Source organism: Globicephala melas, chromosome 4 (genome assembly GCF_963455315.2).
Source record: "Globicephala melas chromosome 4, mGloMel1.2, whole genome shotgun sequence".
Classification (NCBI taxonomy): Eukaryota; Metazoa; Chordata; class Mammalia; order Artiodactyla; family Delphinidae; genus Globicephala; species Globicephala melas.
The window spans coordinates 54,791,457-54,804,644 of NC_083317.1; the positions used below are offsets into that span (position 1 = coordinate 54,791,457).

Genomic DNA, 13,188 nt, shown 5'->3' on the forward strand with positions numbered 1-13,188 from the left:
TCTTCTTAAAATGAGTGTGTACTTACCACCATCAGTCATACTGCTGCCTTTTTCTTCCATTTCTTGTTTTACCTTTTCTAGCTCTTCTGTAACCTTTCATTGAAAACAAAAGTTTTCATGAGCACTGTATTTTAATAAACTTTCAAAATTTTTGTATGATGTATTAAAAAATTAATTCAGATATAATACATACATAAAGGGATACAAAGATATTAGCAGTATTCTGGACATAATTTGAATAATAAAGTATGCAGACATGAAAAGCTTTTTATCTTCTGAGAGTGCTCCTATTGTTGAACTTCACCAAATTATTCTTTTATTGACTGTCTCAGGTTGTAACATGATAGAATAAAAACGATCAAGTTGTTTTTTTAGGCATCAAGCACTCAAGCTTTGCAGTTATCTCATAGCATCTACCATGCCAGTCTCTAATGATCAGTTATTAACTAAAACAGCACAAACATCCTAAAAAGATTTTAAATTTCTAGAAGTTTACTACATATCTTTAATATTACAGTTTTATAAGAGAATATGCCACCTTTTCCTCTACAGGACACTAAAAATAACGTTTATACCATATGGGTATATATAAAAATATTCTAACTGCTTTACTTTATCTAATCCATGAACTCCAAGAGGCACACTGGGCTGTTATATTGGCTCTAATCTGTACTCTATATCATACTCAAAATTATACTCCTATAGCCTCTATAAATTCCAAACTAGCATAAATGTAGGTAGAAAATATCTTTTAAAAATTGAAAAATTTTGATATGATCTAGAATGAAACCATAATCGTAACTTAGTAGGCTTTATTTTTATCATGCTGGTGAGTAAAAACTTCCTTGGGAATAAAGTGCTCATCCAAGTAAAAGCAAATTAACTTCTTTCAGGCACCTGAAATGTTACAACTGGGGATAGCTACATACTCCAAAAGAACTAAATGGTTCCCTGGACTCCCTTCAAGTGTTAATTTACCTAACATAAGTGAGCACTTTACTTCTGTATAATGTTTTATCTGCCTAGAAGCACCACGGGGTTAGAGTCTAAATATTTCTAAAGTTATATTTTTAGTATTTTAAAATAACTATTTACTCTTCAAATAATCTCCATAAAAGAAGCTTAATTCTATTATACAGAAAAGTTTGTGACAATTATACTTGATTGTATCCAAAGATAATCTTGGACTTTAGTCCCATATTGGCTACTGACCTTGTTGTAAGGTTTTTTTTCCTCTCAGCTCTTCAGTGAAAAATGGGAGTATATATTATTAATATACATATATAAATATACATGGGTAAGATCTAATATATAATATATATGTATTACTAATATAATTCATGTAGTATGTTATATGTTAGGTCTTACATCTCCTGCAAGATGATGAAAATAAATACACTATACGTAAATATTCTGTAAGTTTTTAGAAGGGAAAGGGTTACAAGCCATTCCCAATTTGTGGACAGAGAAATACGCAGGATCACACACAAGTTACTAACAACAAGCACTAAAAACAAATCTTATATCTTAAAGACTAACATTAAAATTTATTATAAGACATTTAAGTCAATGCTTTACCTACTCTTCTATATATTAATTACAATTATGTTTTAAAAAAGATTAAGGAAGATTATAAATGTGCTAATATTATGAGCATGTGTTATGTTACATTTAGTAAAACAACTTCAGGCATTTTTGTGGAAACAAGTAGTACATAAATAGGTAATTGATTCACTGATAAGACAATTTAGGGATTTTCTCCTGAAGGAAAGGATTTAAGAGCCACAGGAGGCAATTACTAGAGGAAACAACCCACGGCAGTAGCAGATTAAACCATTCATGGCTCTGAACCATGGTACCCCGCTGACAGGTGAGAATCTGGCAGGAGCACACAGTATGTACCTCAGACAGGAGTCTGGTCCTTTCAGTTACTCCACCGTTTCCCTGCTGGTAACGCTCCCTTGCCTGAGGGAGAAAACATTTTGTTTAATGGCAAGTTCAAAACAGAAGCCCATGACTTAAATATGACCTCGTTGTGTTTGTAATTTTTGCATATCATTTTATGACAACGCCCCTCCTTGTTTGTGAATACTATTGTGAAAAGTGACATTTTAACGGTAGCTATTTTATGTCCCTCATAGGCACCATGTATTTAACAAGAGCACTATACAACGATGAACTACCTTAACCTTCATATAATAATTGTGTAACTCACAGGGGCATGGTTCACAATAAAAACTGTCCTCAGCCACTCCTAAACAGTTTAGACAACGGCTCTTGGTCGATCTAATCTGCGTGCTATGCAGAGAAAACATGTTCTAAAAAATAAATCATAATACAGCATCAGAGTCAGTAAGTAATAAGGATTAACAAACAGTATGACAATATGGAATATGTCCTTGGGAACGAACTTAATCAATTATTTAATATCAATGTTTGAGAGATACAGGGTGGCTTTAATCAGAGACTTTTTATACATTTTAGAAGTAAAAACATTTGCAAATAGACGTGTATATGTGTGAATAACTAATTAAACAAATAATAAAACAGTGAAGGTTACTTTCTGCTTGGTCTTTGAGAACTTCTGAAAGTATGGAAGTATCTCAAGTTTATTTCCATTTTTTTCTCCTTCTAACCTTGTCTGCTGAAAGAAAAAAATATGCCTTCAACTGACATTCGCAGTTGTTGAGGAAGACATTAGTAGTCTTCCTCAACATCAGGGAAGAGGGGGCATAAATCCCAAAGGAAAGCCTTTAGATCCCTACTGTTGGAACAAAGCACTGCTGCTTTCAAAGGCTGAAGGTTTTATTTTATTTTGGTAGAATTTCTAAAACTTTGAAAAGATTAAAAAATTTGCTCATTTAATTAAACTGCTTGCCTTCGAACGTGTCTTGCTTTCATATTCCTTATTATGTGGTTGTAAGCCACAATGGCAAGGATGTCTTTTCTCCCTGACACATGTAAATGCATACTATTCCACTTCCTCCTACTCAGACAGTAAATTAACAGCAGACTTAGAAACAAAACCAGGTGTCCTGACACTCTGTTCCTGTTCTAAGCCATGTTTCTCAGCAATATGACTTCTTTTACTTAAATCAAATGAAGAAATACATTTAAAGACTTCTAGGAGATAATTTCTATCACATGTAAAATGGAGATGACAAGTTGTATTTGCTTCCTAAAGTGGGCAGAGAATCAATGTGCTGCTGTTTGTGAAAAGTATTTCATGATTCTCAAATGAAAGGTCCTGTGTCGGGACTTCCCTGGCGGTCCAGTGATTTAAGATTCTGCCTTCCAGTGCAGGAGGCGCGGGTTCAATCCCTGGTCGGGGAAATCAGATCCCACATGCAGTGGGGTGAGGCCAAAAACTTAAAAAAAAAAAAAGTGCTTTGTCAAGTTTAGGGATTAGGGTCATTAATTGGAATGAACCCTGGATATCATTCCTCAGTTACCTCACTCAGCTGGGCTTGAGCTGCACGATATTCTTGAACCAAGTGCTCAAGCTGATTGTTGATGTACTTTTCCCGGCTGCCAATCTTCTCCAGAGTCCTGCTAATTTCACTATGAAGTTTGTCCAAAAGTCCCTAGAAATTTTAGTAGACAGAGAATTCACAAATATATTCTTCAAAAGTAGTTTTAAATGGGTTAAATCTCCCTCAATTCATCTCACAAATTCTCAACCACCAATGAAAAAGTAGTTTGAAATTTTCAGCAACAAAAAAGTCTGTAATGAAAATTATTTTAGTCACACTTTGCAGAATGTTAAAATAAAAAAGCACCTGGTAGTGTTAGTCAATTTATTTGTCCTTACGCAAATCTAAAATATATGTGAGTGGAATGTGCTTTATATAAAGTCCACAATCAAAGTAAGTAAGGGAATAACACAATTTTCTTATAGCACAATTCAAAGATGACTGGAATATTCCAGTTGGAAGTAGATCATTAAACTTATAGCTCTAGGCTGGGACCCATAACTTCTTACTCCAGCTTTGCTTCTTTGTGGTATTCTCCAAAAGTCCCTATTTCTGGCAGGGCAGCAAGCCTGGGAAGCTGTAGGTTCTAGGCGTTGCTGGGCTGATGCTGTTATCCCCTGAGATTCAGTGGGGAAAGAATGATGAAATGATTCTAATGTGCCTACCTATATATCTAGAGTATGTAATAATATACTAGGTATATATCATATTGCTTTTATACAGTTACCTTTCTTTAGTTGGTTTAAGTGTTAGGGCTGTTGAAACATAATATGGTACATTCAATCAGGAAACTCCTCAAGGGCAAGGATTGGGTCTTTTTTCCTTTCATGTTCTCTCTTAATAGGTATTACACAGATGAGTAAATGTACTCATGTACTCATCTGAAGTAATTCACATACCTTGGTCTCCTTTAGAGCAGATTCAATTCCACTTTTGTGCTGGTGCATTTGGTCAACATGGATTCTCCAATCCTATAGGCATAAGAGCATACAGGAACAAGTAAAACATACTACATTTCCACTACTTTTTTGAAGTTGTATCCTTTATTTTAATTACTTTGGTTGCTGCCCTATTTCAGGTGGGAGAGTCCTATATATAGCTTGCAATCAGATTGTAAAGAAATGTGTGTAGAGCACTTTACGATAAAAGGTTCTAAATAAATCTAAATTATTTTACGTATTCACAGAGTGATGTCTCACAATTTGAATGTAAATTATCCCTGCACTGCTGGTGGTTAATAGTTATGACTACCCATCAAAATGAAAAAAATTCTAATTGCTAGAAAAAAATACCTGTTTAAACAGTAACAATTATGTTTGCCAGAAGCAACTCTGGAATCAAGTAACATATATCAAATATTAGCCTGTCCCTTGAAATTAAAGTGGGACGCTTCTTTGGACTTTGGAATCCCTTTCTTAAGAAAGGAAGTCTGTAATGATAGTTAGAGTTCATATATTTGAGATGTATTGTACTACTGCTAGACCGATCTGAATTTGTGTGCATATATATATATATATATATATATATATTTTTTTTTTTTTTTTTTTGCGGTACGCGGGCCTCTCACTGTTGTGGCCCCTCCCGTTGCGGAGCACAGGCTCCGGACGCGCAGGCTCAGTGGCCATGGCTCACGGGCCCAGCCGCTCCACAGCATGTGGGATCTTCCCTGACCAGGGCACGAACCCGTGTCCCCTGCAACAGCAGGCGGACTCTCAACCACTGCGCCACCAGGGAAGCCCTGTGTGCATATTTGAACTCTCTAATCTAACATTTTAATTTCCTACCAAAGATCCTCAAAATGTTTTGGTTTACATTACTAAAGGTAACAATTTTAAGACTTGAGAAATACTCATCAGAAGAGAAAATATATTAAGGTGAGTTGGAGTAAGTGATGGAGCCAGGATATCCCTCAATCACACACATCTGCTTGCATGCCCTGACGCTCCACTTTGCTATCTACACTATTTAGTGAAGGAAAAACAATTTTGTGAATAATCCCATTCTACTGACTTCTTAACTTTGCAACGTGGGCCAGTGACCATAGGGTAAAAAAATCCTTGGGTACTTCACACATACCAATTATACAATTACATTACAGCTGCAAAGAACCTCAAAGAATATCTAGCCTGACCTTCATCATTGCAGAGATAGGCAAACAGAGGCCCAGCGACAGAAAGGGGCACACCCAAGGCCACAGAGGTGGTGGTACACCTGGATCAGAAGCCAAATGCACTAATTCCCATGCAGTACCTTTTGGCAGTTCAGAGTGAATAAAAGGAGGAATTGGCTGCGTGACACCAGTGAAAGAGCTAGACCCGAGAACAAACAGCACTTTCCTTTGTCCTTAAGCATTTTTCTGTCTCATGAGCGGAAAGTATCTCAGAATATAGAGCGTGGAAAGGACCTTGAAGATCACCTACTCATCCGTCTAACAGTCATCTAGAGCAATGCCTTCATTTTGCAGTTGAGGGGACTGTTCATCACCTGTGACTACGGCTAGACAGATGCGGCCAGGAAACAGGCCCCTCCAGCTCAGCCAGTGAACACTGAAACAGGAAGGAGAAGCAACTGGCTGGCCTCCTGCGACGAGACCTAATATGGTTAAGCTTCAAAATGGAAACCTGCTTAAGCCCAAGCAAGCATCTTTATGAAAGATAATAAACCTAACAAGTATCATTATGTTAATCTTTTAAAGAAGTACTCATCCTGCCTGATTCCAAAAAGAATTTTAGAAGCTTAATAAACACCAAACTCAAGTATTCCTATCGGTCTCTGTCTCTGTCAATCGATATATATGTATATGTGTGTATATATACATATATAAATGTATAAACATACACACATATATATATATCTATACATATATTATATAGTTTTAAAATTTATTGTAATTGATGTGTTTAAAATAGTTTGTGTTCTGCTTTTTCTACGCAGCATTATTTTCTATCCAGCAAATGTAAAAAATGTATTTTTTTCATGTTTTGATATTCAAAATACTTTGAGAGAAGAAAACATGCCTGACTCATCTAAGAAGTATAACTATGATAATTTACGTTGATGGTAAGCTCCACGGAGGAGCTGGCATTTCAGTGGCACCTTGAAGCATGAGTAGCATTTCAACACACTGGAAAGGAGGGGGAGAGTAAGGGTATTTTAGGCTGAGGGAGTAACAAGAACAAAGAAAAACAGGAAAGTATATAGGGAACAGGCAGCCTAGGCTGGCTAGAATATAACACAAAAAGTTCTTGGGGTGGGGTGTGGAAGGTGAATCACAAGGAAACGAAGCTGGAGAGGTAGGTTGAATTAGATCAAGGGCTTTAATTAAGGAGTGTGGATTTTATCCTGTAGATAATGGAGAGCTATCAACGACTTTTGGTTTCAGTTTTAAAGACAAGTCTGTGTTTTGGGAAAGTACAGAGTGAAGGACTGATTAGAAAGGCAAGAGACTGAAGACAGATAGCAGACCAGTTAGGAGGTTGTGTCACGGTCCACATGACAGATTAGCAGGGGTTAATTAGAGCAGCGCTTGTAAGAATGGAAGGGAAAGGATGGATTCGAGGGACATTGCAGACACAGACTAGCAGCACTTGATTATTGACTAAGGGGAAGTGAGGGGTGGCTGAAGTGGAGGTGGGCCAGTAGAGAGAAGATGTTTGTAAGGTTTCTAGTCTGAGGAACTGAGAGGATAGTAATATCACAGTGTGACAAGAACAGAGTAGATTTCAGGGAGTCTGAATTATTGAGGAATTTGGTTTTGCACTTTTTAATTTGATAAGCCACTGGAACACTGTGTATTCTTATTGCCTTTCAAAGTGGAAAGCTAGTAATGATTTATAATTATCCATCAGGCAAATCTGAATGTTTGTTTCATTAAAATCTTCTAAGTGGACACACTTCCTGATGTACAGCTATTTTTATATAAGCTTTAAAAGTGTTCTTACCCTTTAACCCAGCAATTTCACCTCTAGAAATTATTTCCAAGGAAATAATTGGGGATACACACAAAGATCAATGTACAAGTTCTGTGTAAAACAGCAGAAGACTCTCTAACAGTAGAGGACAATTTCAACTAATTTTGTAATGTTCATTTCATCCCTAAAAATAATGGGGTATGATGCCGTTTTTATAAAGCTCAAAGTAAAACTCAAGGATACACACTATTTGGAGATACACACATATGTGAAAACACACACACACACACACGAAGAAGAAGAGGCAGCAGCAGCTAATGACAGTACACAAACCAGGGGACAGCTGTTACCTAAAGGTGGGAAGGGGCAGCCGCAGAGCAGCACATAGGTAACTTCCAGGATGTTGTAATGGTCTAGTTCTCAAGTTGGGTAGTGGTTTCATAAGTGATCGCTTTATTACTGGATTTTATAATCCTATATGATTGCATATTAAATACATTAGTATTGTATATTGAAATGTTAAATTCATGTTCCCCAAAATATTTCATAGTCAGAAAAAATGCATGTTAACAACACACAGTAATGTGGAAAAACACTGCCAAAGAGTATATTCATTAGCTGTCTAATTTAGTAAAAATTAATATTTGTGTATATCTGTATGTGTGTATTAACACAGGGATTTGAATACTGGTGTTTTTAATTTCTTCCTCATCCTAACAACATTTTCCAAATTTCCTATAAGAGAATTTTGTCACTTTTAATCATCCGGGGAAAAAATGTCAAAAACTTTCTGGGTGCCCAAGACGTTTCCTAAAGGGGTTTAATATAGTTATAACAGAGAACATAAATGACTGTACTTGTAACAGTTTAAAGACATGAATACACAGCTTTTAAAAAACTGCAACTGAGATGGTTAAAAACTTTACAAACGTTTGTGGTAAGAATGGAGAATATAGGTTTTAATGATATGTAAGGATTTGATCCTCCAAATAAGTAACAGTAAAAGGAACTGTTAATAATAACTATTCTTAAATAAGAGAGAATCCATTGGGTTACAATGCACTTTTAAACATCTTTCCTTACTTGAGACTCACAAAGATTTGGAGCACTAAGTACATATTCTCATCCCTTCCTTTTCACCACTATCCTTCCCTGTAAGAGGGTTATGTGACTTGCTGGCTGGTTGTGGGAGGACTGCACTTCACTGCTCCAGTGATGCCGGCCTTGGCCATGTGCTTCTCTTCGGCCAGTAGAATGATGATGGACATGGCCTATGCCAGGACTGTGCAGAAGCTGTAAGAGGCATCCACCAGCTCTCTTGCCCTTTCTTTCAGCCATGATAATAGGCATGCCCCACAGAGGGGTTTATCCTTTAGGTCTGGGAATATGAAACATGGAACATAGCTGGAATAGAGCCACAGCTGTGCCACGCTTTGGCAGATGTGTATCTTGAGTGAGAATAAATGTATGCTATTCTTATTGTAAACCACTGTGATTTGGGGGTGGTTTGTTATACCAAAAAACTGAGTATATATACACAATTTAGAGGGACAAAAAAGAATCAGATAGGTTAAATGACCTTTCCAAAGTTTTATGTCTGGAAAGCGGAAAGCACTCCATACCAGTGCTTTTCCCACATATTATATGCTGCTTTTCTTTATGATAAAATGAACTACCAAAGAGTATCTAAGGTAAACCAAGAATTCTTTTTGTTATATATCAAGTGAGACCACATGGGCCACTGGAGGTTACTAGTCACCTATCCCAAAGTGCTCTACGTGTGTGTCTATTAAGCATCATTTCTGATCTCTGTTGAAGTTGAGTTTTTCACCTAATCTAGCACATTTCCTCTCTATGGAAATGAGAAGACTAATAACGATATAGAATATCATTTCTTTAGACTTTCTATTTTTAAAAATCCTTTCATACAAACTCTCATGTGTAATTCTCTCTGTCACCTGTGAGGTAGATGGCAAAGGTATTGTTGAACTATAACTCCCCTCCTGGCTCCAAATTCTTTAGCACCAAATTATATATCTCCCTTTTTCAGAAACTGGAGAATTGTGATGACATCTCTGCAGATGGTGATTCACAGTATACTGTAAAATCACAACGTATGAGATCTTTTCGCAGAAGTTAAGGTGACTGGAAGACTATGTGGATCTCTGGGTTTTCCTTCAACAGAACAGCACCTGAACAGTTTCCTTTGCGGACACAGAGACATTTTGTTTCTTTGGCTGGATCTCCAGCTCAGTGCTTAAAGTACCTCTCTGAAACTGCAGGGGAAAGACAGACTGAAACATGAGCTAAGCATGGCAAATGGAACTTCTATCTGTGTATAAGTTACACTAATTTACAACTTGTGAAATGTCAAACTCTCAGGTTTTTTTTCACCCAAGTTTGAGCTTCTTTATGTGTGGAGAGGCAGAGTGCCAAAGGACTCTTGATACAGAAAAGCTGAGGAAGGCACCTTCATGTGTACTGGGATGGTTTTCTCCTGGGCTCACGAAAAGTCCATGCCAGAGCACAGCTGACTCTGGCAGCAGGGGCCCTGCCTCTCTCCCAAGGGCAGGCGCAGGGCCCCAAGGCTCTGACGTGCCTTGAATTGCCGTCCATCACAAAATGCAACTTCTGCCATATACCCCACTTTTCTCCTCTATTCTTACTGTTCCTCCCTCAATTCTGTTATGAATAATTAGTGATGAAATCTTAATTCATTGTTCTGCTTTTGCAGTTTTATTTTAATGAATATAAAAATATTTACAAGGGCTTTTATGGGCTCCCTCCATTAAAGGTGCCTAACCCATTTTTTTCTTAATCATCTTAGGCCTTTTTTCTTAATCATCTTAGGCCTTAATTTTCTTAGGCCTTTGTTTCAGCTCTGAATTCACTTTCTCTAGGGATTTTCAAGATCACTCTGGGGAGGAAATCCTATGTACTTCACATCCATTTTGATATCTTTTTAAGTCTAATAACAACAACTTCCATGTTAACATTCAAGGAAGGCTTCATAAGTGTCAGGCACTATGCTCAGCACTGTTCGTACATCATCACATACGATTCTCTTAAAAACTTTATGAGGGTATTGAGATGCAGCTACTTTAAAGTAGGCTTCCCAAGCCCACACAGTGGTAGAGCCTAAACCTGCAAAGACCACTATATCATATTATGTCATTCCCCTGATGAAATGCAGTAAAGCCATAACTAAAAATTTTAATGGGGCAATGGTTAAAGGAGACTTTAGTTTTATCTTTAATATTTGAATTTTTATAAGAATGTATTTATATATCAACTGTATAGTGAAAAAATATATTTAAAACATTTTAGGATAAACATATATATATAATTAAAAACTTTCTCACAAAGAAATAGCCACACCTACATGGCTTTATCAGTGAATTTTCTCAAACATTTAAGAAAGAAATAACAGCAACCTTGTATGAATTCTACCAGAGAACAGGAAAAAAAGGGAGAGCAATTGCCAACTTGTTTTACAAGAACTGCATAGTGTTACACTAAAACCTGACAAAGTCACCTAAAAAACAAGAAAATTAAAGATTAATATCTTTTGTAAACAGATATAAAAATCCTCAACAAAATACCAGGAAATAGAATCCAATAATATACAAAAAGGTAATATAACATGATTAAGTTGCATTTATTCCAAAATGCAAGGTTAGTTTAATACTCAAAAATCAACCATTATATACAGTATTGTAAGCCATATTCATACTGCTTTACATTAGATCTCCAGAATGTATTCATCTTGCATAATGGAAACTTTGTATCCTTTAATCATCTCTCTCCATTTCCCCTTATCCCCAACCCCTGGCAACCACCATTCTACTACATGCTTCTATGAATTTGACTATTTCAGATTCCTCTTATAACAGAGATCATACAATGTTTGTCTTTCTGCATCTGGTTTATTTCACTTAGCATAATGTCTTCTAGCTTCATCCATGTTGTCACAAAAGTCAGGATTTCCTTTATTTTTAAAGCTGAATATTATTTCATGTCTGTATAATATTGCATTGTATGGATATACAATGTTTACTTTATTCATTCATCAATTGATGGACATTGGTGTTATTTCTGCCTTTTGGCTATTATGAGTAATACTGTTATAAACCCACGTATCTGTGGTCAACTGATTTTCAACGAGGGGGCCAAGACCATTCAATGGGAAAAGAACAGTCTTTCCAACAAATAGTCATGAGGCAACTGGATATCCATATTCAGAACAATGAATTTGGACCTGTACTTCACACAAAATGTAAAAATTAACGCAAAATGAATCAAAGACCTAAATATAAGAGCTGAAACTAGAAAACTCTTGGGAGAAAAAATGGGTGTAAGTCTTCATGAGTTTGGATTAGACAAGGCCTTTTAATTATGACATCAAAAGCACAAGCAACAAAAGAAAACACAGATAAGTTGAACTTCACTGGAATTAAAAACTTTGGCTCAAAGGGAACCATCAAAAAAGTGAAAAGGTAACCCACAGAAGGGGAAGCAATGTTTACAAATCATATAATTGATAATGGGATAGTACCCATTATATATAAACAATTCTTATAACGCAAGACGAAAGACAACCCAATTTAAAAAATGAGTAAAAGTGAGTAAAATGAGTAAACAGACATTTTTTCCAAGGAAGATACACAAATAGTTAACAAGTACTTGAAAAGATACTCAGCATCATTAGTCATCAGGGAAGAGTTTTAAAACCACAATGAAATACCACTTTATATCCACTAGGAAGGTGATTTTTTTAAAAAAAGGAAAAGGAAATTAACAAGTTTTAACAAAGATGTGGAGAAATTGGAATCCTAAATTCTTTGCTGGTAGGAATGTAAAATGGTACAGCCCCTGTGGAAAACACTTGGTATTTCCTCAAAAAGTTGATAAAGTTACCATACAATCTAGCATTTCCACTTGTTGGAATTGCTGCCAAGTACACGAAGACAACTGAAGACATATGTTCATACAAAAACCAGCACCATAAACTTTCACAGCCAGTGACAAACTGTGTCTGCTTTAAGCCTACCTCCTTCTCCTTCCTCAGCTTTTTTCATGCTTCAATTTTCTTTCTCATTTGGGAGTAAAAGTTCTTTTTGTGGAAACACTTTGCTTTTTTATTGAATATATTTAATATATTTTGTTCTAACAAAAATTCATTTATTTGTGTTTTGGTTTTGCCTTGCTATATTGTAAATGATAACATTTATGGCCTGACATACAAACAATACATGTTATTGCATAAAAGTCAACTGCTTGTTAACAAATATATTGATTGTTTAGCAATAAAATGGAGAGAGTAAAAAAAAAAAAAAAATCAACCATTATAATCCACCATAACAAGAGAGAAAAAAAGAGGAGATAAGTCAAATGGTCATCTCAATAGATGAAGGAAAAAAAAAAACAATCACTTGAAAAAATTTGACATCCATTCATAACAATAACTCAGCAAACTGGGAACCAAAGGAAAGTTCCTTAATCTACCTTATGATATTTGTGAAAGTCATAAAGCTAACATCACCCTGAATGGTAAAACTGAAATACTGAAAGCTTTCCCCCTGCTAATGTCACTTATAACCAACACAGACTAGGTATTTCAAGCAAGATAAAGGAAATAAAAGGGATAAGCTTGTAAAGAAAGAAATGAGATTGATGTTATTTGCAGATGATATAATTGTATACACAGAAAATGCAAAAGAATCTACAGGCTTACAGTTAGAATAAGTGAATTTAGCAAGTTTGCTGAAGATGTATACAAATATACACACACAGAGAAATGTATT

The 13,188-nt window shown here is 35.9% G+C and overlaps 1 protein-coding gene across 1 annotated transcript in view; it reads right to left on the bottom strand.

Annotated features, from left to right (window-relative positions):
• IFT57 (intraflagellar transport 57) overlaps positions 1-13,188 on the bottom strand; it is a 64,219-nt gene that overhangs the window by 5,641 nt on the left and 45,390 nt on the right. Inside the window, exons 7-10 of the mRNA XM_030836719.2 lie at positions 4,373-4,444; positions 3,453-3,584; positions 1,903-1,965; positions 27-93 (exon numbers count right to left, since the gene is read on the bottom strand). Coding sequence (XP_030692579.1) covers positions 27-93; positions 1,903-1,965; positions 3,453-3,584; positions 4,373-4,444 — 334 coding nt within the window. The remainder of the gene's footprint in view (positions 1-26; positions 94-1,902; positions 1,966-3,452; positions 3,585-4,372; positions 4,445-13,188) is intronic.